At 38.0% G+C, this 27,724-nt stretch overlaps 1 protein-coding gene across 4 annotated transcripts in view; it reads left to right on the forward strand.

Moving 5' to 3' along the window:
• Positions 1 to 27,724, forward strand: part of LOC5565264 (cyclin-dependent kinase-like 4) — a 62,546-nt gene that overhangs the window by 32,021 nt on the left and 2,801 nt on the right. For 2 of the 4 annotated variants that reach the window (XM_021852262.1, XM_001649558.2), the window contains exons 2-5: positions 15,513 to 15,581; positions 22,635 to 22,941; positions 27,137 to 27,302; positions 27,364 to 27,614. In XM_021852262.1, the coding sequence (XP_021707954.1) occupies positions 15,513 to 15,581; positions 22,635 to 22,941; positions 27,137 to 27,302; positions 27,364 to 27,614 (793 nt within the window). The remainder of the gene's footprint in view (positions 1 to 15,512; positions 15,582 to 22,634; positions 22,942 to 27,136; positions 27,303 to 27,363; positions 27,615 to 27,724) is intronic. The other 2 variants (XM_021852273.1, XM_021852256.1) reach the window with 1 other exon arrangement.

The following is a 27,724-nucleotide window of genomic DNA, read 5'->3' on the forward strand; positions in this document are numbered from 1 at the left end:
ATAATGGTGGATGCATTCCGATATAATTTCTGATACCCTCAAGTGGTCTTCTACGAAATTGCAAAAATGTTGTACGTAACTCGTTGCAGAACTCGATTTTTACAGCACTCGTCGTAATTATCCTACTCGGCAAGCCTCGTAGGATAATTTTACGACTCGTGCTGGAAAAATCATCATTCTGCAACTTGTTCCGTAAACTACTATTTTGCAATTTCTCATCGTAATAGGCTGATTTTCATCACGCCAATCTGTCATGAAACGGCCTACTTTCCTGCACTGAAGTATGCAGTGCGGGAATAGTCATTACGCAACTGAAACCAGATTTGTAATGATTCATTACGCAACGCTTTCTCATTACGCAACTGTTTTGAGTTGCGTAATGAATCATTACACAACCATTTTTCGGAAATTGTAAAATGATGGTGAATGCATTCCGATATAATTTCTGATACCCTCAAGTGGTCTTCTACGAAATTGCAAAAAATGTTGTACGTAACTCGTTGCAGAACTCGATTTTTATAGCACTCGTGCTGTAAAAATCATCATTCTGTAACTTGTTCCGTAAACTACTATTTTGCAATTTCGTAGAAGACTACTTGAAGGTATCAGAAATCATAACGGGATGCATTCACCAATATTTTGAAAATTGTTATGTAATGATTCATTACACAACTTAAAACAGTTGCTTAATGAAAAGGCGTTGCAAAATATTCATTACCGAACTGATTTCAGCAGTCTAATAACTATTATCGCACTGCATAATTCAATGTAGAAAAGTAGACCGTTTCATGACAGATTGACGTGATGAGAATTTGCAAAAACCAAATTTTACCAAGGTTCTCTAACTCGATATCGAGATACAGAATCTCGAGCAAGTTAAACATAAAATTTCTTTCAAGTAATCTAAAAGCAATTTGAATTCGAGTTAAAATAATATTTTTTTTGTAATTTAGGTATGATGAATTAAACAATTAACTACATTTTTGTTCATTCTGAAACATAGTGAGTTATTTTTTTAATGTTAACATATTTTGCTTTAATTTTGTTAAATGCAGAGTCGTTTTGTTATACTTTTTTTAATCTACTAACCAAACAAAATTATAACAAATTTTATAAGAAAAAAACGTGCTTATTGGGTAACAAAATCTGTTCCAACTGTGTTGTAATCCACTGGTCGGGTATAGGTTATGAGAACGACCTACGCGAACTGTTGGGATTTGAATTCGTAATTTGTAACCTTCGAAGTTATTGGGTCACCAAGTGGCTCAATAGCTTTGTCGGTAAAGCACTCGTCTAGCATGCAAGAGTCGTGGGTTCAAACCCCCCGGAGCAAATCTGCAAATCTCTCAACTTCATCGGAAGCACACTGATGTACTGAAGATCCGCGGTTTCGGCATCGTAGTGCTGCAGAAGGTGTGCTGGACAGGTTCGATGGTGCGACCGTTTAAAGGTAATCATACCATCTACCAGACCTGCGACAACACACGTGAGCTGGGAACAGCTTTTATAGTGATGAATGGTATGCAAAGGCGCGTGATCGGGTGGTTGCCGATAAACGAAAGAATGTGCAAGTTGAGGCTCAAAGGCCGGTTCTTCAACTTCAGCATCATAAACGTGCATGCCCTCACTCCGGATGCACTGATAATGACAAGGACGCATTTTACGCGCAGCTCGAACGCGAGTACGACCGCTGCCCAAGCCACGACATCAAGATCATCATAGGTGATTTGAGGCCAGGAGGAGGAGTTCATACCGACGATTGGAAATTTCAGCGCCCACCGGCTAACGCACGAGAACGGCCTACAACTCATAGATTTTGCCACCTCCAATAACATGGCCATTCGTAGCACCTACCTTCAGCACAGCCTCCCGTATCGGAACACCTGGAGATCGTCACAGCAGCCGGAATCACAAATCGACCATGTTTTGATCGATGGACGGCACTTCTCCGATATAACCGACGTCAGAACCTATCGTGGCGCTAGCATTGACTCTGATGACTATCTAGTGATGGTGAAACTGCGCCCAAAACTATGTACGGTATCGACGCCGACCGATTTTAATGCGGCTTATGATAGCATCGACTGCGAAGAGCTATGAACAATCATGGACGAGTACAGCTTTCCCGGGAAGCTCACAAGACTTTTAAGAGCAACGATGAACGGTGTGCAGAATAGCGTGAAGATTTCGGGCGAACATTCCAATTCGTTCGAATCCCGCCGGGGACTTCGACAGGGTTGAACTTTCGTTGCTGATGTTCAACATCACGCTAGAAAATGTCATGTGGAGAGCAACGAGATCCAGACAATTTGTTTGCTTCACGGATGATATGGATATTGTCGGCAGAACATTTGGAACGGTGGCAGACCTGCACACCCGCGTGAAACGTGAAACGACAAAAGTCGGCCTGGTGATGAATGCGTCAAAAACAAAGTTCATGCTGGTAGGCGGAACCTAGCACGACCGAGCCCGCCTAGGAAACAGTGTTACGATAGACGGGGATGCTTTTGAGGTGGTTGATGAGTTCGTCTACCTCGGATCCTTGTTAACGGCTGATAACAACGTTAGTCGTGAAATACGGAGACGCATCATCAGTGGAAGTCGCGCCTACTATAGACTCCAGAAGAAGCTGCGGTCGAGAAACGTTGTACCATGTACAAAACGCTAATAAGACCGGAGGTCCTCTATGGACATGAAGCATGGACCATGCTGGAAGAGGACCTGCAAGCACTTGGAGTGTTCGAAAGAAGGGTGCTAATGACCTATTGCGACGCCGCTTGAACAGGTCTACTGCCTGAACAGTCCTAACGGCGCAGCATAAACGCAACATGACAGCTCCCGTGAAGTGGTAGTAATAGGGTACAGGTAGATAGAGAAGGCAAAACAAAAAATATAGATGTGCCTGCTGTATCTTTTTAATTTATCAATGAAATTTCAATCGGTTTTCTGTACATCGTTCGATTAGTATTGTACAATGTTGTGATAATAAAAAATCTCCAAAATGATTAAATTTCACACGAATTTGGAACAACTTTTAGAACGGTCGATTTTTGGAGGTTATCAAAATCAATGATTTTTCGAAAATGGCTGTAAAATTCGACAATCTATATTTTTTATTTGCTAAAAAGGCTTGTTCTTCGGAAGCGTCATCAATCAGAAGCCTGATAGAAAAATTCAAATTATTTTTGGAGCAACAATTTTACAAATATAATAAAATAATTTTTCCCCGATATTTCTAGAGAAAATATTTTAAATTTAAAGGGGACCGATATAAGTAGATTCTTTTGGTTCAAAGTACGTCCTGACGGAAGTGCTAATATAGTTTTAATATGAAAAATAACTTACATCTCCATAGAGTTACTTATAAAGTCCCCACGCCACACTTAAAGCACAATTGGAAAACAATTACTTTATTTTAAGAAGACCTTTCAAAGTACATTGACAATCATCAAAATTGGCAACACTGCTGTAATAAAATCGATTTTATTTTCCACATATTATTTTCATAAAATGTTTACGATTTGCTGTAGTTCTATAAATATGCGTAAATGATTTTAAAAGTATGAGACCTTTTAGTAAAACGACCATAAAGAGTAACAATTATACATAAGACTGCAGTCCAAACTCACGATTTAGCTCTCGTTTATACAAATATAGTTTCTTTAATATTCTTAACTAATTTTGAACACGCTTTTTACATTTCCCTTTTGCTGGGAGCGAAAAGATGGTGTATCAGCAAATTTGACCATAAATGGTTAAATCACTAAAGTTACCTAATGTCAGAGAATGGTGAAATATAATTGATTTTTTTTTTTAAGCAATACCTTTAGTAGAACACACAATTTGTTTATAAAAATAATTTTACGAAAAATAATGTTAAACTTTGACAAACAGCTTTTCCTAGGAATTTTTGGAAAAATTATTTAGCCAACCAATTATTCAACCAAAAGCATTTTCTAAGATCTTTTATTTTCATAGCATTGTAGAATAATAGTTGAACGATGCACAGAAAATCGATTACGATTTAATCAATAAATGAAAAAGATATAGCATAAACAAAGTGTCCACTTTATAAAATGAACAGTCCTTAGTTCAAAAGTTTCAGTGAACAGAGCGCTAATCCAAAAGCAAATTTAATTAAGGCAGGAAGAGCAGATTCTGTTTCAATTATAACAAGCTACCGTTGGTGAATTTTATACCCACCCAGTAAATCACCTTCAATGTAAAGGATAACCGCCCACTATTTCCGAAAGGTACCTTGCTCAAATGTAAGTGAGTAATAATAGTAAATAGCAACAGGCATCAACGGAGGAATTAGTTTAGGGTAACAGTACCTAACATCAACCCACGGGAAAAGATAAAGAGCAAATAGTGAGAGAAGAAACAACTCCTTTTTTAAGCGTTGCTGAAAACTAATCAGCCGCTGTCGAAAATTCTGGTTTCCCTTCGGGAACAGGACCATCTTTGGCGGTGTGCAGGAGAACGGTTTGTGGCGGCGAGAATGAACCACGAGCTCGCTATGCTCTACGGCGAACCAAGTATCCAGAAGGTGGCGAAAGCCTGAAGGGTGCGCTGGTCAGGTGGCTTGATCAGGTGCAACAAGATCTGGAGAGCGTGGACCAAAATCGAAGTTGGAGGGACACAACCATGGACCGAGTAAATTGGCGTAACATCGTTAAGGCGAAGTAGGCCGTCATTGAAATTTGTACAAGTCGTTGATGATTTTTGCTGAATCATGTTACAATTTAGAACAGTGCTTCCCAAACTTTTTCAACTTTCGCCCCTTGAGGCCAATATTTATCTGGAATCGCCTCCCTAATATGTGATTCAAATTTTTTGATTAAACGCTGTACGCCAAAAAATGTCCTCGAGTCGCATATCCATATAGTTATAATACAATAACATTTATGTACATTCAAAACATTTTCTTAAATATCAATAAACTACAATTACTAGGAATGATTTATAGGATTGTAATTTATAATGTCAATTTTAACAATATCTTGCGTTCATTACAGGGTACTGAATCAGTCAATAAAAGTTCGGTCCAGTTTCAACTTATCAAATGTAATGTATGCATAGGCGCCTTGTGACGTAGTTGGGGCGAAGTTCTTCAAAACTGGTCCAAATGCAATATTTTCCGAGCAAACGCATTTGAAATGGATGTGTCATATTTGGGTGAAATGCATTGATTCTGTTTTTCTGTTAGCATTTTTTCGTTTGTGGAAGATCTCACTACGTGAATTGTGATTTCATTCTGATTTATCTGCTATTTCTAAAACTACTGCAATAATTTTCATAAATTGTGAATAATAAATGGTTGAAGCGTTCTGGGAACGCTTTTTTGATCCAATTCAAAGCCCTGAAAAATATATTATATAAAAATCCAGATTTTTTAAACTAATTTTTCAATGCAATTCACCAAAATGGTATTTTTTCTAACACCAAGAAAACCTATTTTTTCGGACGCTCTGAAAGTTCGAATCCAACGCATCTCTGAAATTTCTTCAAATCTATTTATAAATAGGGGAAAAGCACTAATTTTCGACCCACAAGAATTCTGTGCCAATTTTTGGATTTCCATACAAAGTAGGCCTAAATCGTATGAATGGGTCGAAAATTGGTGCTTTTCCCCTAGTGTTTTTGTCTTGGGCATCGTTGGAAGTTCGTTGGAAATACCTGTTCAATTTTTCAAAGTTTGTTTCTAAAATGATTTGTACCATAACTGATGAGAAAGAGTGAAACCAAAACATCAAAATGAGTACTACATTTTTTTTGTGAAATGCTGGATGCCAGAAATATTAATTTCCTAACCTCAAAGTTCACATACAAAAAAGTTCCTTGTATAAAATATTATGCATCTGCAAAATCTTGTGAAAATCTCAAATGCTGACAATTTTTTAAACTCACGTGATATTGAAATACCGGAATGCATAACACCAACATCAAGACTTGACAACACTTAGTGTTGTCTATCGTAATTTTAAAATGACCTAGATGAGATATATAACGATCTATGGTAAAATAGTCCTGGAAATAGTTACGTTTGGAATTGATTAACCTTCAGATGTGAGTCCTCCAAAGGTTATGAGTAATTATTTTCAAATGCTCCCGTTTTAGCTTTTTCGCTCCCTTTCTGAATGTTTCGCCCCCCAAATTCTGTTTTACAAATTTTCGCCCCCTTTGAGCCAGAAAATCGCCCCCAGGGGGACGAATCCGCCCACTTTGGGAATCACTGATTTAGAATTAAAGCAAATTTGTTGGTATTGCAGTGATGCAATTGAAAAAGTATCAGAATATTGTAGCCGACACTGGCCGATCTGGAATAAATCATGCGGCTTTTGCGCCACTCCGTGAGGAGACCGCACGACAAGTCTAATGTTGCCCGGTTGAGACTCGTTCAGGGCGAGTCCATTCAAAATCTTCAAAGAAAATTGGGATCGAGCCAGTGTGCCTACTAACTAGACCAAAACTAGGTACTTTACCCTACACAACCAACATAACTTCTCAATTACAAAACTACGTCTCCAAAGAGCGGTGAGAGATCACCCACCACCTAAAGGCGATGCAACATTAAGGTGTGACGTTGCACGCTATGCTCTCATCATTGGCAGCTTCAACTACTTTCCGCCAGAGGTGCAACCAAAGTGGAAGAGACAAATTCAAACAAAGTCAAATTCCAACACGCGGAAGACATTCAACGAAGAGGACACGCACCGAAACAACGTGGAACTAGAATCTTTCTCCAAACTATTAGTTGTGGGAACAATTTTGTCTTGCGCTTCACATCTTTATTCAAAAACAACACATTTAACGTATAATGGAAAAAAACGAATCATTTAATTACGGATAATTATCACATGCATGTATGTATTTCGATTACCTATCGTTCTAGTCTTCTATGTGCGTTTTTTTTTCTACTCCTATCTAATCCTGTTCTCCTGTGCTCGTGCTAGTGTGTATTCCTCTCATTCATTCTCATCTCATGCAGGTTTCCCTCGACGATGCCGGCAGACGAACAAAATGCTTGGCACCCGGGTGACTAATAGAAATTTGGTTGGGTGGTCATTCAAAAATTACGTGCGCACGTTTATAGCATATCGCACCCAACCTTAAAATTTCATGGACGCGCCTCGAGGCGACTTGGCAGTCCAACAAAAATACACGACCTTTGGTCGGCAAAAAAAATCCTCCGCGGCGTCCTCACCGGACGCCGCCCTTCACAATGAAAAAAGCAACGGACTCACCGATAACTGCAGGCGCTGGTATTGGTTACCTACGGTAGCGGTGGATGATGGCGATCGTTTGCTGTTGGTGGTTCTGCGCTCTTGGTCCTAGCGCGCGCGGACCACGCCGGTGGAGAACGACCTTTGGACCCGCGGTCGACGATCCACGTGGATTTGGATGGAAGATGGGCTCGTAGTTAGCTTGAGTCCTTGCGGCACTTGGCAGCCGCGGTTGACTACGAAGCGATTTGGTGACGGATCGCCTCCTTCCTCACGGAATGACGGTTGTCAAGGACTTTCGTCCCGAAGATGGCAATGTCGCGATCGCGGGCGTTGTTCACGTGGTTGACGGCTGTCACAAGAAAGAATTACACAATGCACGGAGTTGGGGGACGAGACGGACACACTGAGCACATACCTTTATTCTGATTAAGAAAACGCACAAACTTGCCTACAACGCACAACTTTGCTATTCTAACAATGAAACTAGGGACTAGAACAAAGAAAATATTCTGAATAAAAGACACTATTACCACGTTGCTTAAATTTTCTCTTACAAGTTTAAGGACACGATCACGATCACACGCGACACTTCCACTTTGGTTGACGGTTCGGACGAAATTGAATCGAAGCCGTGACCCTCAGATTAGGGAAGGTGACCTCGTTCGAGTCCAGCGGAAGCTCGAAATGTCCCACGAACTTCTTCGAAATAGTTCGGTAATTAAGAAGAATATGCTGGCCGATCGCTCAGGTTTCGCGTTCGGCCGCGACCTTTTCTCTCTCGACTTTCTCCGAAGATTCCGAATGAAACTTGACCTTCGGAGCTAATTTTCAGGGCCGAATATGTTTCTTAATAACGTCCGTAACCAAAATGTCGGCAAATTTGTGTTATTGATCGGTATACTTTACGGCGCAGTGTTGATCATAAGATTAGAACACTTTGAGTGATATTATATACTATATTTCAATCAACTTTTAGTTTACATGGAGCAAAGGCTACAATATGTTTTGCATGTACGCATATATAGTGATACTTTTTCGTATCAATATTAACTATGAGGACTGAGTTTTATCATTTTGAAATTACGAGCTGTAATATCAACATGGCTGCCAAAACGAATGGAGGTTTTATCAAATTAATTGATGTAACACCAACTAAATAAATAAAATCATCGTTCCCCGTGAAAAAAGTAATCGGAAAATGTTTTTCTCGGTGATTTTTTTCCGAACTACTATCGATTGACTTTATTTGCTAATGCTATATTTCGGGGCCTTCCTTAGCCGAGTGGTTAGAGTCTGCAGCTACAAAGCAAAGCCATGCTGAAGGTGTCTGGGTTCGATTCCCGTTCGGTCCAGGATCTTTTCGTAATCGAAATTTCCTTGACTCCCCTGGGCATACAGTATCATCGTACCTGCCACACGATATACGAATGCAAAAATGGCAACTTTGGCAAAGAAAGCTCTCAAATAATAACTGTGGAAGTGCTCATAAGAACACTAAGCTGAAGAATGCCAAGAAGAATGTTTCGCATGGAAGGGCGTTGTCATCATTTCAATTTTTCAAAAATTTTGACATTTAACAGCACTGGTTCTGAGTCACACGATTGTTCAAGGTTATCACATTATTCTTTGAAATAACAAACTTATTCGAAAAATTTAGAAAATTCTCCTCAAAGCTATCAAGTTATTTTTTTTTGCTTGCTATAGGAAGTCACAGAATTCTACATGAAGATTTTATATTCTAAGGAACACTTTCTTTGTTGATATTTTTTGAAAATTCAATAATGAATCTGTTGAAAATTCCTTGAGACAGATTTGGAGAAATCGTTAGAATAAATCCAAAAAAATCCTTGAAGTTTCAAAACGAATCCTTTAGGAGTTCGTTCCACAAACTCGAAAGAAATTTTGGGATGATAATCTAATCGGAGTTCTAGTTTCCAGGCTGACATGTATCACGAGTAATTCCAGCTGAAACTTCTTGAGAGATTCCTAGACATATCTTCAGCGCTGGGTGAAATTTGGGAAAAGTCATTGCCACACAATATACAAAAGCAGCAATGGTTAATTGTCAAACAAAGCTCTCAATTTGTTGGATTATAACCAGCGCAAAGAATCCGTATCTGGGCTAACACTGTGAACAACAATTTGCGTTCTCAGTCCGTGGATCTATGCAGATCAATCGTCAACCCTTGCTGACATTAACAGATTATGAGTACTTTCACAGATCTTGCTGACCTTGGTGAACTTAAACGTTGACCACAGCTTACCGTGGTATTTTGTAGATCTTCGTCGATCTTTGTAAATCTCTGTAGAATTTCACGGATCTTCGTGGATTTTCGCAGATTTATGCGACAGTTTGCAACCCTTTGCAGGCTTTCACGCACTTTCGCGGACCTTTGTGAATCTAAGACCTATATTCGATGGTGTTCTTGGATAATCATGATCATCGGTACAAATAAGCACAATATTCCGTTTATTTATATGAATGGCTAGGGGTTTTTTTTCGATAATTAATACTATATTTTTTTTTGAGAATCAAGCGCATCCATACCAATCATTACAATACTCTGTTTACTGAAATGAAGAATTTACAAACGCTGCACAGTATTTCGATCGGCCGAAATCGTGAACTTAATTCTGTAGCACCTTCAAACGTGATTTTTTCGGAATGGTGAGAATCAAGCGCATCCATACCAATCATTACAATACTCTGTTTACTGAAATGAAGAATTTACAAACGCTGCACAGTATTTCGATCGGCCGAAATCGTGAACTTAATTCTGTAGCACCTTCAAACGTGATTTTTTCGGAATGGTGTCTTCGGACGAAAATTTTCTAAAAATATAGCGCATATATTGACAGTAAATGTTAGTTCGCAACTTTGCCACGGGCGGCGCTGCGAAACTATTTTTTTTAAGGTGAAGATGAATCGAAGCCAAAACTCAAATTTTCAAGAGCACAAATCTGGAGAACCACACATCCGTTTGAGCTGATAACTTAATCGATTGGTCACCACCAGTAATTGACCAATCGATTAAGTTTTCAGCTCAAACGGATGTCTGGTTCTCCAGATTTGTGCTCTTGAAGATTTTAAGTTTGGCTTCGATTCATCTTCACCTTAAATGACGATCTTTAAATATGATGTCTTCGGCAAAGTTGTAGATAATTCAAATACACACAACTTTGCCAAAGACACCTAGTGTGTATTCAGCCGCATTTCCAAAATACGGGAGTATTTTATGAACGACCCCCTAAAACTAGTTTTTCTCGTATATTTTGAAAATGCGAAGTTTCCGGTAGCAACAATGTTCTACACAATTGTGTAAACAGTCAAAATGAATCATTCTCTAGAAGACACTAGTTTGCTAAAGATCAAGGAAAGCAGTTATAACCATTTAAGTGCAAAAATCAGTCATTTTTGGGGTCCGTGTATTTATTTGGGAGGCAGGTGGTGGCAGATGAAACCTAATAGGATTCATAATACATCATTAGTAGTTGTAATTGTCGATATTGTTATTAGTATCCACAAGTATCCCTTTTACTTAGAGGAAGTTTCATCAATGACTCTTATTACCCTGTAGTACTTAGTAATATGATGGGTAGAGGGCTATATGACTCCAAACTTCTTCTTTTTCTTCTTCTTGACGCATTCTTCATGTTTATACACACACGCAATAGGTTCCAAATACTTTTATGAAGAAAGTTCTCAATGAGTATTTACAAAATGACTCGCCATGCAACTGTTTTTTGCTTGCAGTTTTAGCTATTTTTCGTACATAGACACTATAGCAAGTGCAAGCTATGCAAATTTGGTGAAATATTCTGTTGAGAAAAGACTAAATCATTGATTCACTATTGTGTGAATCAAATCAGTGTTTAAATGCTAAAGCAATTCTTATGGTTGCAACACTCATTTACAAAATGATCAGATATTGAGGCTCTTCCCTGATTTATGGATTTGAATTTGATACATCACTTAATTTGCTACTCACCGCATCGTGCTTGCACATGCCATAGTGTCTATCTCAAGTAAACACTAGCCTCCTAATTCATCTTTTTAGTCTTATATTTTAAGTGCTATTTGGTTACTTGGAATGTACGAAAAAACGCAAAAATCTCAAGTAAAAAATAGTTGTAGGGCGAGTCATTTCGTAAAGCGTCATTTCTCGAGATTGAGAACTTTATTCAAAAATGTATTTGGAACCTATTGGTTGTGCGTAATGATGAAAAATGTGTCGAGAAGAAGAAAAAGAAGAAGTATGGAGCCATATAGCCCTCTACCCATCATATATCTAAGTACTACAGGGTAATAAGAGTCATTGATGAAACTTCCTCTAAGTAAAAGGGATACTCGTGGATACTAATAACACTATCGACATTTACAACTACTAATGATGTATTATGAATCCTATTAGGTTTCATCTGCCACCACCTGCAACCCGAATAAATACACGGACCCCAAACATGACTGATTGTTGCACTTAAATGGATATAACTGCTTTTCCTTGATCTTTAGAAAACTAGTGTCTTCTAGAGAATGATTCATTTTGACTGTTTACACAATTTTGTAGAACATTGTTGCTACCGGAAACTTCGCCTTTTTAAAATATACGAGTAAAACTAGTTTTGGGGGTCGTTCATAAAACACTCCCGTATTTTGGAAATGCGGCTGAATACACACTAGGTGTCTTTGGCAAAGTTGTTTGTATTTGAATTATCTACAACTTTGCCGAAGACATCATATTTAAAGATCGTCATTTAAAAAAAAAATAGTTTCGCAGCGCCGCCCGTGGCAAAGTTGCGAACTAATATTTACCGTCAATATATGCGCTATATTCTTAGAAAACTTTCGTCCGAATACAGCATCCCGAAAAAATCACGTTTAAAGGTGCTACAGAATTAAGTTCACGATTTCGGCCGATCGAAATACTGTGCGCTGTTATCATAAAACAAAACCATCTTTAAGCATATATTTGATGCAGTTAATCCATTCAAATTGGTGCAATATTCAAATAGTTATATGAAGTGTTAGCAATCTGTACCATAATTTAAAAAGACAAACTATTCATTCTAGAGACAATAACAGTAGTGCCCAATAATGTATATACAGTTAACGGCCAATAGGATTATAAGGTTAAAAGAAGGTTGCCGTATCACTTGCCGAAAATCACTATGTCATTAAACACTGATAATAACTTTTGTGGTGGTCATAGAAGGCTAGCTGTGCAAAAAGCTATATACCACGGCATAAAAATTATCAAGCCAGGCTTTTTACTGATGTAAATATTAAGTTTGATTGTAAACATGTGACGTCACTCCTATCGTACCATATACCTTCCGGACCACTAGATCATTTTTTTCGCGAATTTGTTTGAGGTGGATAGGAATGACGTCGACAAGTAATTGTCAGTTTTCGGAAAATATTACCTTCCTAATTTAGTACACCGTTGCTATGTACTAGTTGTAACGTAACGCCAGATAGAAGATGCATATGAAGAAGTCACTGAGAATAGCTAGATGTGATATAAAAACGCTGATACTTCACTACAACTATTTTTGATCATTCTCTTTTCTATCTGTTTTTGGAAGAAACTAATTTGAAAAATCCACTTCAGTAATTAACTTTGAAAAATATTTATTTCTATCATCAAACAAAATCACATGAATTATCGAATGGCTCGAAACTTATTTTCTTCCGACTGGAGGCGGGGTAATAATGGGTCCCCCTGAGGTTGTTGTGTCAATTGGGGCTTGAGTCGTTGTACCAGTGCCAGGTTGTGAGGTTGTGGTAACGATTGGCGGGGGAGTAACAATTGGGTTCTCCACATCGATTGATCCATCGCCGTTGATATTCACCACTTCAGCGATAATGATTGCCATCTGGTTGATAGTTTCAGCATCAATAGAAATGTGTGCCAGAGGGTTGTTTTCCACTTCCGGTGGCAGATCAGTAACGGCAACAGAGTTCTTGGTCAAAACGATTGGACTCGCTTCCGCACAGGAAAGCACGAGCAAAGCTCCGGCAAGACACACGATCAGTTTCATGTTGGAAGCTCGAACAGGTCGTGCAGCTAAGAATATTCTATGATACTGACTACTGTATTAAGTCGCCGGTGGATATCTTTTATATCCAATCGATTCGCGATTTTATCGCATCTTACACCCCAACTGATAACGAAACACAGTGATAGAGAACATATCTATCATCATATTTTGTCAATCATGGCTTCATTGTAGTTTCATTCATCATTTTGGCCAATGCCATATAACAAGGTGGGTCGAGCGGTCATGATATCGAACTGAAAACTTATGATGAAATAATTGGAGGGATGGTATTGTGGAGTTTCCAACTAAAAGTAATTATTCAGCAGTGAAATTGAGGTGAAATAACAAGGCAATGCGTTTCAACAAATCACAGGATTTTAAGAAAATTTGTTCTTAGTGTTACATCTGTTTGTCTGTGTTGAAATCATGAACCAACGACCACGTGCTTCGATTTACCTTCAAGTGAATCACTGTAGGTGAATCAATCATTCTTTTTCCAAATCGTTGTGTAATCCTTTTGTAAATTCGGGGAGACATGAGCTGACACCAACAGTACGTGTGAATCACAGTTGCTTAACTCGTAGCTAAACGGTGTCCAAAGATAGCAGCCGGGAAGGGTCATAGGTGCAGTCATATACTCTCTAGTAATAGGAATGGACGACATGGTATTTCCTTAAGGTGATTATAAAACGAAAAAATTGCTTAAGGTGATTATAAAACGAAGCCAAACTTTGAATATTCAAGAGCACAAGACTGGATAATCTGACAACAATGAACAATGAATTTCAATGCGAATTGCTTGATGACAAATGGGATAAATTTTCAACGCGGAGCGCTGCTTGGTTCTCAAGTCTTGTGCGCGGAAAGAGCGTTGATCGATCTTTGGTTGTTTTGAAACACAGGATTCAGAACAAAGGTAGCAAATAGGGTCCTAAAGCCCTGTCCCAATTTTAGTGCCGAACGCTTAAGTTTTGGCCAGAAACACATGTTTACTCAACTTTTTTATGTTTTTCGTTTGTTTAAGTCCAAATTTTTTTTATGTTTTTCTAAGATTTTGTCACACCCCTTGGCTTAAACTCAAATTTTGGGTGTATTTTGTTTTGCGCGTCCCTTCCGAAATGTCAGATAGGAACAACCCCAGTGTTAAAACTAACGTCAAACATGATCAAAAGTGTCAAGGTTCATTCATGGACCCATTTTTGAAATTAAATTTTAAATATGATATAGCCGTTATTTGAGTGGGAAAAATTGCTGAAGTAGTTGCAGTAACATGCTCTTTCGTATTATGAAACAAAAACAAGATTTCATTAATCATTTTAGGACCCTATTGCAGTTTCCTTCGGCTTTGAGAACTGTTAGGTTGTCAAGCTTCAATTTGTGTTTAAATTCCAGAGATTTCCTTTCGCGTAAAGCTTCATGAATTGATTAAAAAAACAATTCCGCTAATTTTAAGTTAAACTTATATATTTGTCACGAAAATAATGATCGCGCAATCAAAAAAAAAAAAAATCTCAAAAATACCAAAATATACCACTTTGAAATTTTGACATCCATTTCATCTAGTATTGCACAATGTTGCCTGTAAATTTGAGCTTACGATTTTTTGCGCTTTCATAGATGTTAAGGCTCAAAATTTGCTCTATTTTCAAGTTTTTCCTAATTTTTATGCATAGTATTATTAATTTATTTTCAGTAAAGTTTGTGCTTGTTATATTCTTATCCGCAAAAATTAATATATGACATAATTCTAAAAAAATGCCAAACTCGGTGGATAATACGTTTTTTGTTCACTTATAACGTCTTGTTTTGCCAATAATTCGAAAATGGTAAGCTGAGGAATTTCGACGTTTTCGCGATTTTATTTTTTATTTTCATCGAAATGAACAACTTTGCTCAACATGCCAAATCTCTAGAACGTCACAGTAACTCGACTCATGAAGATTTCACCGTAGAATAAAATTTCATCCAAAACAGTTTTTTGTTGACTTTTTTGTTTCTTAAACAAATGGTACAATTTATTTTGAGATAGATTGGATTAATAGTATTGAGCGACCCATGTACATAGATCTTTTCAAGTTTGCCTAACAGAATTGTGTGTGTTTTTTTTTAGGATTACATCTGAGTTAGTTATTATTCGATGGAAATGCTACTTTCACAGTATTTCATTCAATTTTAACGTACATTTTTAGTATTTTTATTTCTCTCACAAGCTTTAAATTCTAATAAGTTCTATTTTATCAGTAATATTCCTTTCAGATGGACCTCTGGGGACTCGAGCGCAGGAAGTGCCCTGAAAGCATTAGCAGAAAGGTAAGTAGTTTATACTAATATGGCAACTTCGTTTTTTTTTGTTCTGTGTTTAGATCTTAAAAACAAACTTACTTCGAGTTTTTTTTTTGTACCGACATTTATTGATTTCAAATTAATCTTCTTCTCTCTCGAGTTTATATGAACCAGCTACTTGCACCATTTTCTTACGTCCCTTTCCATGACATTGATGTAGCCACCTACCTAGGTTCGAGGCCACTACCTGCGGCTACTTCGGTGGATGTATATATGGAATATATGGAATAGGGTGTTTCAAAATTTCACTTTGCCAGAAGTTTGAGGGCTCAACCTCCAAACGGTAGAAAAGGATGTTACAAACAAACTTTTGTATTGGGGATTCTAAGAAATGACGTGCAAATGTTGCCCCGGTAAGAATTTTGGGAAAGAACAGTTTAATTAACAATCCTTAACAGTGGATAGCAAACTTAACGCTATTATAATCATTTACCTATGGTTTTCTTGTAGAGATAACTATTTTTTATTATTTTGTTTGATATGTAATAACAATTTGAGCTAACAATAATACAACACTATTTTCATTTTTTCGAATATCCAGATAGTGATGTGAGTGTAAATAAATAGGACCTAAATCCCGACCACAAAATTCCAACCCGACCTTAACTACAGTGTTTTATCAATATTAATTCATCACACGATTTTTGTTCGGTTTGTTTCCATAAGTTTGTTTCTATAGTTAGGATATCGAATCACATTTGTATAAAATTCAGCAATAAATACAAAAAAGTAACATTTCTGTCCTCAGTATCTCTTAAATATTTTTAAAACACTATTCTGAAACAAAAGTCACAAAATTTCCCTTCTATGAAGAAAGTAAAGAAAAAATTATTACGGGTAATTTTATATCCACTGTTGATGGTTTAAAACAAAAAATGTACTGAAAAAATCATCGTTTTCGAATATTAAAAAAAAAAATAAGTTGAATTATCGTGAAAATATACAGTGAATGTTTATTCAGATAGATAATCTTTACGGAGCAACCGTAACTCCTTATCTACAATTTGGATGTTGAACCCCAAAGTTTTCAGGCAAAGAGAAGTTTTGGAACACCCTAAATTGTGTAACCTCAGCGGTACATATTAGCATAACGATTTCCTTACATCTCTTAAAAAAACTCCCTTTATTGCGGTTCTTAACTTTTGTTTTAGTAATCAATCCACCACCATGTGGAAGGTGTTCAACAGCACATTATCCCCTTTGCTCTATAAGGACGAAAACAGAGGCGATACAAAATCCGTACACATGACCAGAGGTTTTCCAAGTGCCTTAAACGCAGCAAATGTAACTAGCCTTTCAGACGCTAAATGAAGTTACGAATGTTAAGAATTTGAATATATTATTGTGACATCTTTCATTATCATTAAAATCCTTTAATACTCAAAGTTTTATTTATTTTTTTGTTTACAAAAATGAAAATCGTAGGGTTTTGAGGTTTTTATTTAATGTTATCATTTTTTTTCAATTGCCGATGAAGATCATCATAAATAACTGTTTTTTTTTCTTAGCTTCATTTGCAAACATGCTTTTTAAATGGAAGGTCTCCGAAGTTTTTTTTTTTCAGGAAAATGGTTTCTAAACTAGCTTTTTTCCCATTATCCTTAACATGAATTTTCATTTGAATCCTTAAGGTTCCAAAAAATATTTTGAGACCATTTCACAGTATCTTCACAAATTTCTCGGTTTAGCATAGTTTTCCAGGGTCTCTGAAATACTTCTAAATGGAATTATGTTTAGGGGTCGTCCTTAAATGACGTAGCATTTCAACTTTAAACAAAACTGTACAGTACTTTCCTCAGTTGAAATGTTTAAGGAAATTTGTAGAAAAAACACTGTCGAACAACTGCAAATAGATATTTTAAATTATTTGAAACCTATTATAATAAAAAAGATCTTACCTTTAAGATATTTTGTTGATTAATTTATTGAAATTTGTTTGTTTTCCGTGAATATTTTGAAACCGCGAGTTTTTTTTTCATATGGCGCCGTCCACAAATTACGTAACGCTCTAGGGGGAGGGGGGGGAGTAGGAGGCTCAAGCGTTACGGCTCATACAAAAATTAAAAAAAAATCATACAAAAAGCGTTACCGAGGGGGGGAGGGGGTCAAAAAATTTCAATTTTAGCGTTACGTAATAAATGGATGCCGCCTATGCAACATATGGTAAAAGGCTTCATTTCAACCAACCTAATATAAAAAATTGTCATTAGTGACGATATAGTTTTAGTTAACTTGTTCAATGTATCAACGTAATATATTGAAAAAATATCATAATTTCAGAAAAAGGTATTGTGTTCATGAATTTTTAAACCAGTTTTGAGCTTCAACAAATCAGTACTAGATTTTTATAGCTGATTCATCTACAGAACATCAAAATTAAATAACGGAATAAAAATGATGACAAAATGTTTGCCTTTCAAGTTTTACCACAGCACCAATTTATTATTTTTTATTTAAATAACTTGTTTCAACTCAATTGTTTAAAGTTGTGAAGAGGGGTTGGGGTTGTTCGTTGTGCTACGTATTTTTCAAGGGGGGTATTAACTTTTTTGACAAAAAGCTACGAGGGAGGAAAAAAATCTAAAATCGGCGGAAAAATTGTGCGTAATTTATGGACAGTCCCTTGCAAAACTACTCAATATGTATCACAAGACCTTCCGACGAAACATAAGAATGATGTTTCGCATGATATCTTCCACGAAGTTGTTTGTACTAGTTAGGCCCTTTGTTTGGTGTTATTGAAAATTAGGGTGGTCCTCGTTTTCATTGAAATGGAGTAACTAACTTTCTTATTTGTAGAAATTATATTATACATGCTTCAACAACGTTGTAGACCATTCAATTTCAAACAACTTTGCCAAAAAAATATTTTTGTATCTCCTAAATTGACCGATTTAGAGCTTATTTTCCTACGGTGACATAGGGTGATCCAAACAAAACTGGTTTTCTGGCTCTAGCGTTTCAATTCAAATATATCATCAAAGTGGTCTATGAAACACTTTTAGAGCTTTGAAAAATACGTAATTTGGTGAACGTACTCGCTATCGCCTTCCGTTTGGGAGTTATTCTCGTTTTTCTCACAAAAAACATGCCTACTTTGATTGCAAATATCTCTGATTGGAGCAAACATAAAAAAAATATCTTTTGATGGCATTCAAAAAACAAAATAAATTTGTATATTATATCAAAAAATTACAGATGTGTTATTTATGTAGCTCTAATTAAATGCCTGGAAAACAAAGGATTTTTAGCAAAAAAAGCTTCAATAAATTTTGAACTAAAATAGATATCAAAATTTTTCATCGTATGTATTTTTTTTTTATTATTTTGCATTTTGAGCTTGAAAATTTAATTTTAGACAAAAATGATCTTCTACAAAATTTGCTCATAAAAATGTAAGCTTTTATACTGTGTTATTTAAAACTAGGGTGGCCCACAATATCAACTTTCTTATTTGCAAAAGTAATGGTATATATTAGACTGGCCCTTAAACAAAAAAGTTGTAAAACTAAACGAGGCACCCCCTATATATGTTCCTTAGGGTAAGAAAAAAGCTCTCTCAAAATTTGAACTCATTGCCCAGACAACCAAAATGTACATATAATGAAATCACCTGGAGGCTTTGTACGTGCAGCATTTCACTTATAAGATGTCTCGTAAAGGCCTTGTACATACAAAAGTGGAGGCGCTATACGTGCATATATTATGTGATGAATAATAGCATACAGTGCGAGTGTATAAATTTTCTACCGAACTAACTCGTGATCTTATGCGACTCAACTTATGATAACAAATGTTGGTTTGACAGCTGCTACGGATTGATTCGCCTTACTTTGTATGAGTGTACGGGACGCAACAAATGAACTCAGAACAAGAGCGTACTATACGAGGAAACTCATCAATCTGACGATTTTATCCACCGTGTTTTGCGGGTTTAATGTAATTTGTATGAATAAACGAGATATTACGTGAACATTGATGCAACTTCTGGTTGTAAGGGTGGGTTGCTCCCCAAGCTGGCGCATTCAATTCGAGGTTTGTATGAAATATTAGTTTCAAATATATTGAAAATTGTCCCTATGCCACAGTTTCGTTCCGTATACTAGCTAATCGTGTTCAATTGAGCCCAGAATGATAAATTCACTAGTTGATATCCTAATGAACATAGTTGCAGAAGGTTGTATCTGGAAATAGGCTCATTTTCATTAACCTTTCAGTTGTTAAAGGTTTGGCTTAGATCAGCATATAAGCATGCACCTTGTGCTGCAGCTCGCCCAGCGTCATAGGTGGCTATGATGCACTTAGTGGCTACCACCCAGCTATGTTGAAGAAATACTAAGCAGTATTGCTAATCTACTTCAGACATTTAAAACACCAACTTTCTCAATTTAAATCATGATACAAGCTTCTACAATATTGTTCGCAATAGCATAAAGTAGTATTTTTGACATCCTGGGACTTAATTGAACGCGATCAGCAATTTTCCTGACCCAAACAGGAGATGTTTTGCTGTTTCCCATCTGTTTGAGCTGAAAATCCCATATTAACTTCAATTCAATTGCGCCAGCTCATTAATCAATCGAATGAGCTGAAATTTTCAGGAAGTCTTCCTCGAACCCTGAAGAATAATCGTTGGGGGTGCCCCGTGGAACTATACAACTTTATTTTTCTCCCATACTAAGCTGAGCCAGTCTAGTATATGTTCTTAGGAACATCAAATCTTGATCAACTTTGCCAAAGAAAGTTTTTCTGTAGCTCAAAATTTGACCAATCTAGAGCATATTTCATCCATCATCGTAGAGTGTTCCAACAAAAAGTAAGTTTTTCAACTATAGTTTTTTTTTTAAATATTAACTTCTCGTCAACATTGTCTATGAAAAAACTCTAAATTGGTCAATTTGAGAGATACAAAAAAAAATTTTTTTTGGCTACGTTGCTTGAAATTGAACGGTCCACAACTTTGCTGAAGCATGTATAGTATAGTTTCTACATATAACAAAGATAGATACACCATTTCTATGAAAATGTGGTCCACCCTAATTTTCAATAACACCAAACAAAGAGCTTAACTAATACACACAACATTATAGAAGACCGTTTTCATCTAATGTTTCATTATAAAGCTCAAAATGCATCTCTCCGCGTAAAACTGCTTTCTGGACAATAGTGCAATATGTTATTTTTCATCATATATGAAGAAGGTTTCTTGATGAACCACTAGCACACTAAGTAAAGCTCAAAACACTCTTGTGAATGTTGCATACTCATTGAATTGGCAGTAAAATACGAATCCTAGGGTAAAAACATTTAATGATGTTGAAATTTACAGTATTCGAGGCATTTCCAGATCGTGTTCGCTATTGGGTGCCACATTTTAATATTGGCTAATTTGGCACTGAAATACATCATAAAATGCAATGTCAAAATTCATATTTACATTGACAAATTTATGTTTGAACCGTATAAAAAAATAGTTTTTGAATTACGAATTAAGCAGCTTAGGTGTCCGGTACTGGGGGTTCTCTCCCTAATACCTACAAAAAAACGATCCTTTTCTATTTCCCTACAATCAACCTATCGCAGACGAATAATAGCCTGTTGGTATCAAAATAATTTCAAACCTGCTTTTCCGTTTGTTACACGGAAAATAAAATATGACCCAGAAAAAAAAATATATTTTCAAAAGGACCGTTTAAACTCAAATTTTTATTATTGCTTAAAATCAGTAACCAGAAAAAATTAAAAAGGATAAGGATGTTTAAAATTTAAATAATAAAAATCAAAAACCAAAATTTATAAATTCGCGAATGAAAATAAATCATTGCCCAAAACGTAAAATAACGAAAAATAATATTTAAATCGAATATAGCAATTCAGGTATCATAGAATTAAATCTTGCGAGTATTTCGGTGTCCAATTTCGTTCCTTTTTGGTGTATTTTTCAGCCAAAAGATCTTTAAAGTTGCTGATCCGTTGTCTAGTGCTTCATTTCAAGGACAGAAATTTCTCATGGAAGCAATAATGTGTACCATCAGTGTACCAGATTTTGCTCATTTAAGGGTAGTTATGTGTTCAAATGTTTATTATAAAATAACTATTGTGTTGATCAATACTATTTTTATGCCGCAATGTGGTGGCTCCAAGTAAAGGTAATCAGCGGCAAAATAAAAAGAATTTGAGAAACTTACATAACACATTATTTAATTAAATTTGTTACTGTATCTAAGTGTTCCTATTTCCGCTCACGGTAAACATATTTCGTGACGAACTCACTATAAAAGCACATCCTGATATTTTTCTATGGTTAAACCATAGTTACTACTGCAATAAAGAAGGCTGTATACTAAAATCGTCATTTCTTTAAAATTTTGTTTAAGTTTCCGCATGAGCGGTTATTGGAACACACAAAAATACCTAGTGTTCCAATAACCACTCACGAGGCCTTGTGTTTTCAATATAAAGACTTATTTTATCAAATGAAAATAATGTCAGACGACTTCATTTGTAAGTTGTTAATATTGCTAGAATATATCCGTGCGAAAAAAGTTGGATTTTAAAACGAACAATCAATTTTTACACTAGTGAGCGGAAATAGGGGCATGAGCGGATACTGGTGCACTGATGTTAGGTGTCTGTTTCAAAGTTCTTATTTTTTAAGACGTTTAGTCACTTCCAGCTTTGAACTAGCTAAGAGTATAATGTGATAACTTCAGAATGACAAAATCAAATTCACTGATAGAATTAGTGCACAATTAAGTTGGGAAATGCTGCTGCTACCTTCACGTACATACATCTCCTTCGGCCACTTCAGTAAGGCAATTTATCAATTAGGATCCGTTTCTACTGGAAAAACTTTGGCCCCTCTTTGCTAGTCAACTTTTCCTAATGCCAGTTCAGTCTGTGAGACCCTCCGGTTCCAATTACTAGCTTTCTTTCTTCATTAGCTTTGAGAACTTTCGAATTTGTTGCACATTTGTTTGTTGCTGACAAAATGTTCATTATATCGGCGCTCTTTTCCAGATCACGTGGAAGCAGCAGAATGGATCGATACGAAAAACTGAGCCGTTTGGGAGAAGGTTCCTACGGAGTTGTCTACAAGTGCCGCGACCGGGACACCGGATCACTGGTTGCGGTCAAGCGATTCGTCGAGTCCGAAGACGATCCAGCGATACGGAAGATAGCTCTCCGAGAGATACGGCTGCTGAAAAATTTGAAGCACCCCAATTTGGTATGCCTGCTGGAGGTTTTCCGGCGGAAACGAAGACTGCATCTTGTGTTTGAATTTTGCGAGCATACCGTGCTACACGAGCTAGAGAGGCATCCGGAGGTAATTAGTGTTTTTCAATCATATAATGGGAACGTGAATACCGCAAATTTCAGGGAAATGGATCACCGTGTCTGACGTAGAATTTATGTATTCTGTAGTACATGAACGTAGTTTGCCTTAACTAGTATGAACAGTTTTATGATTTGAGAAGTTTTTGTGGTATATATAACAATAATTATTTTAATAATTATGTTCGTATGAAATTTCGTAAATCAATCTCAAATCGACTAGTGTGATAGAGCCTTCGTCAAGCTATGTCAACTGTATGCTAATTTACCTTAGTGTTATAGGTCATCCACGAACTTCGTAAGGCTTCAGATCTACAAGCGTGACTAGTAATCTTTCGAGAGCTTATGAACAATATTTATATCCATCTAGTCTTATTTCGTCTAGTGTTACAGGCTTTCAGCTATACAAGCATAACCAGTGATTTATCGGAGGATTACGAACAAGTCTGATACCTTTACGGGTTTATACAATTATTCTCTACCAATATTTGAGTTCAACGACTGTTAAAGGCTACCTAAGAAGAGCTTGGAGTACACGTCATTAGATCGTATGCTGACAGAAAGGGGGGTTTGCTCTTACTGTTGCTTCTGCAAACCTTGAGCGTCTGTACTCCATGTTAGGAGCGGCTCACAACAGCGTCTATTCCCCATGTCAGAGAAGGACTTTAAGCTAAACTGTGCACTATGGTCCTCCGAACATTTTGAAGGAATGGTCATCCGGAAATCTAGGGGGTTGATGTCAGGCCCTGTAAGCCAGTAGTAAAAAATCAAGCAACGAATAATCAACGAGAGAATACGAACCGGGACAATCGGCGAAGACCACAGCGACGTAAAGGGACTAGCGATGGAAGCCGTACGTGGAGCTGTAAATCTCTTAACTTCATCGGGAGCACACGCATAATGGCCGATGTGCTGAAGGACCGCGGATTCGGCATCGTAGCGTTGCAGGAAGTGTGTTGGAAGGGATCAATGGTGCGAACGTTTAGAGGTAACCATACCATCTACCAAAGCTGCGGCAACACACATGAGATGGGAACAGCTTTTATAGTGATGGGTGATATGCAGAGGCGCGTGATCTGGTGGTGGCCGATTAATGAGAGAATGTGCAAGTTGAGGCTCAAAGGCCGGTTCTTCAACTTCAACATAATAAACGTGTACAGCCCTCATCCGGAAGCACTGATGATGATAAAGACGCCTTTTACGCGCAGCTCGAACGCGAGTAAGACAGCTGCCCAAGTCACGACGTCAAAATCATGATAGAAGATCTAAACGCTCAGGTTGGCCAGGAGGAGGAATTCAGACCGACTATTGGAAAGTTCAGCGCCAACCGACTGACGAACGAAAACGGCTTACGACTAATTGATTTCACCGCCTCCAAGAATATGGCCATTCGTAGCACCTACTTCCAGCACAGCCTTCCATACCGATACAACTGGAGATCACCACAGCAGACAGAATCACAAATCGACCACGTTCTGATTGATGGACGGCACTTCTCCGACATTATCGACGTCAGGACCTATCGTGGCGCTAACATCGACTCTGACCACTATCTGGTAATGGTCAAACTGCGCCCAAAACTCTCCGTCGTTAACAACGTACGGTACCGACGGCCGCCCCGGTATTACCTAGAGCGGCTTAAGCAACCGGATGTCGCAGCTGCATACGCGCAGCACCTCGAGGCTGCATTACCGGAAACAAATGAGCTGAATGAAGCTCCTCTTGAGGAACGATTGGTTCGACGAGGAATGTAGGCAGATTCTGGAAGAGAAGAATGCAGCACGGGCGGTCATGCTGCAACAAGGGACTCGCCAGAACGTGGAACGTTATAGACGCAAATGGCAACAGCAGACCCGCCTCTTTCGGGCGAAAAAACGTCGCCTGACGGAGACGGATTGCGAGGAGATTGAACAGCCGGTCTTGAGAAACAAGCAAGAAGCGCAACGCACCCCGCAACGGCTTCGTGTCGCGACCCGAGATGTGCAGGGATAAGGATGCGATCATCTTGACGGACGAGCGTCACCATCTTGACGGACCAACCAGCCCCCACTTTGAGAGAGGTTAAGGATGCCATTCACCAGCTCAAGAACAATAAAGCTGCTGGTAAGGATGGTATCGCAGCTGAACTCATAAATATGAGCCTGATGAGACTAGCCATTTATCTGCTTCCGTCGTCTGTCACCTGTAGTAAACAAGTTCGTGGGAAGTTATCAAGGGCTTAACAGCCGGGGTTCGATTTTTATAAGATCCAGTCAATTAATTTGTTTCGCGGATGATATGGATTTAATCGGCCGAACATTTGAAAAGATGACAGACCTGTACACCCGCCTGAAACGCGCGGCAGCAAAAGTTGGACTGGTGGTGAATGCGTCCAAGACAAAGTACATGCTAGTTGGTGGGGCCGAGCGCGACAGGACTCGCCTTGGTAGCAGTGTTACGATAGACGGGAATACGTTCGAGGTGTTCTACGAGTTCGTCTATCTTGGATCTTTGCTAACGGCTGACAATAACGTTAGCTATGAAATACGGAGGCGCATCATCAGTGGAAGTCGGGTCTACTATGGCCTCCACAAGAAGCTGCGGTCAAAAAAGATTCACGCCCGCACCAAATGTACCATGTACAAAACACTCATAAGGCTACGGGCATGAAACGTGAACGATGCTCGAGGAGGACCTGCAAGCACTTGGAGTCTTTGAACGTCGGGTGCTCAGGACGATCTTTGGCGATGTGCAGGAAAACGGTATGTGGCGGCGAAGGGTGAACACGAGCTCGCCCAACTCTACGGCGAACCCAGTATCCAGAAGGTGGCCAAAGCTGGAAGGATACGATGGGCAGAGCATGTAAAAACCCAGTATCCAGAAGGTGGCCAAAGCTGGAAGGATACGATGGGCAGAGCATGCAAGAATGCCGGGCAGCAACCCTGTAAATATGGTGTTCACTTCGGAACTGGTTAGAACAAGAAGGCGAGGAGCGCAGCGAGCTAGATTGGGATCAAATGCGTATCGATTTGGCAAGTGTGGGGCAGAACCGAGGATGGAGAGATGCGGCCACGAACCGAGTATTGTGGCGTGAAATTGTTCATTCAGTGTTATCTGTTTAGATGTGCCTTAAATAAATGAATTTGCTGTTAAACCTTACTTTACGACATATAGCCCACTGTATATTAGTGATGAGTTCAAACACTCACATGAACATCTTAGCAAAAACTTATGTCGTTAGCATCACACCGAGGCATAAACAGACTTTGTTTAGATTTGAAAAAAAACTGGAAAAACTGCCCCGCTGACTGAGGGCTTTTAATAACAGTTTATTTTGAATACAATATTTTTCACTTTAGTTTAAGGATGTACAAGACTTTTTGTGTACTGGTCCTTAAATTTACAAGCGTAATAAGTGATCTTTTGGAAGATTGTGAATAAGCTTGATACTGGAGGAGGTTGGGCTTATTCAATCATACTCGACCCAGATTTGTGTACAATGACTGTTTAAGGTTATACAAGAACTACTTGGATTACAAGTCATCAGATCTACGAGCGTAACGAAGTTTATTTCTGTGGAAATAATATGAAATTCCATAATCATGTTCGGTGTGGCGTTGACAGCCATTCATGAACTTATATGTGAAGTTGTTATCAAAACAAACAATTATTAGGCTCCTGAGATATCTGCAAAACAAAATTTGTATGCTCATGCTGCTCAGCGTCGCCTGTTAGCGAAATTCCGTATCTGAATGACCACCGCATGTCAACCCTTCAGCTACTCAACGAATCTTCCGAAGACACTAACATTCCAGTTTATCAAGATCTAGAGATATCATATGTTTCATCCTCATCCCTCAAGGTCCATATGGGATAAGTTAGAAAAAGCGCCCTTACCGGTCAAGTTCTTAACTAAAAGGTTGATCAACTCCTTTAGATTTCATTGAGTACTTAAACTTTTCCAAAGACATTACTGTGCTATCTCTTAACATATACGAGATACCCAACAACACCCCAGAATTGATGAAATCACATAACCCCAACCATGTGTCTAATAGGAGACTTGGCTGTATTTTGAACTAATTCAAATCAAACAATCCATAAAATCCCTCGGTTATCAGATTCGAGTCCGTGTATACAAAATGTAGAAACAAAATAAATTAAAATAATATTATAAAGTCTTAATCGATTTATTTTTTTTATTTCAGGGTTGTCCAGATAATCTTACAAAACAGATCACATTCCAGACTATTCAGGGGGTTGCCTACTGTCATAAGCAAGGATGCTTGCATCGTGATATCAAACCGGAAAACATTCTCCTAACAGCTCAGGGTCAAGTAAAATTGTGCGATTTCGGCTTTGCACGAATGCTAAGTATGAAAGGCTTTGCATGAAGCAATGTATAGGCATAAATGCTTCAACTAATACTTTGCAGGTCCTGGAGAAAACTACACCGACTATGTGGCCACAAGATGGTACAGGGCTCCAGAGCTGCTCGTAGGTGACACCCAGTATGGAACGCCCGTTGATGTATGGGCCATTGGATGCGTGTTTGCTGAATTGGTCCGCGGAGATGCCTTGTGGCCCGGAAGAAGTGATGTCGATCAGCTCTACCTGATAAGACGCACACTCGGTGATCTTCTACCTCGGCACCTAGCAATATTCAATCAAAATGAGTTCTTCAAGGTAAGCTTTCCGTTCGAAAATCCATGAAACACAGACCTTTGTAAGTTTTGAAATCTTTACATGTAAACGACGAAACACGTGTCAAATTCAATTGACATTGAAACTGCGAA

This window comes from Aedes aegypti, chromosome 1, assembly GCF_002204515.2.
Source record: "Aedes aegypti strain LVP_AGWG chromosome 1, AaegL5.0 Primary Assembly, whole genome shotgun sequence".
Taxonomy (NCBI): Eukaryota; Metazoa; Arthropoda; class Insecta; order Diptera; family Culicidae; genus Aedes; species Aedes aegypti.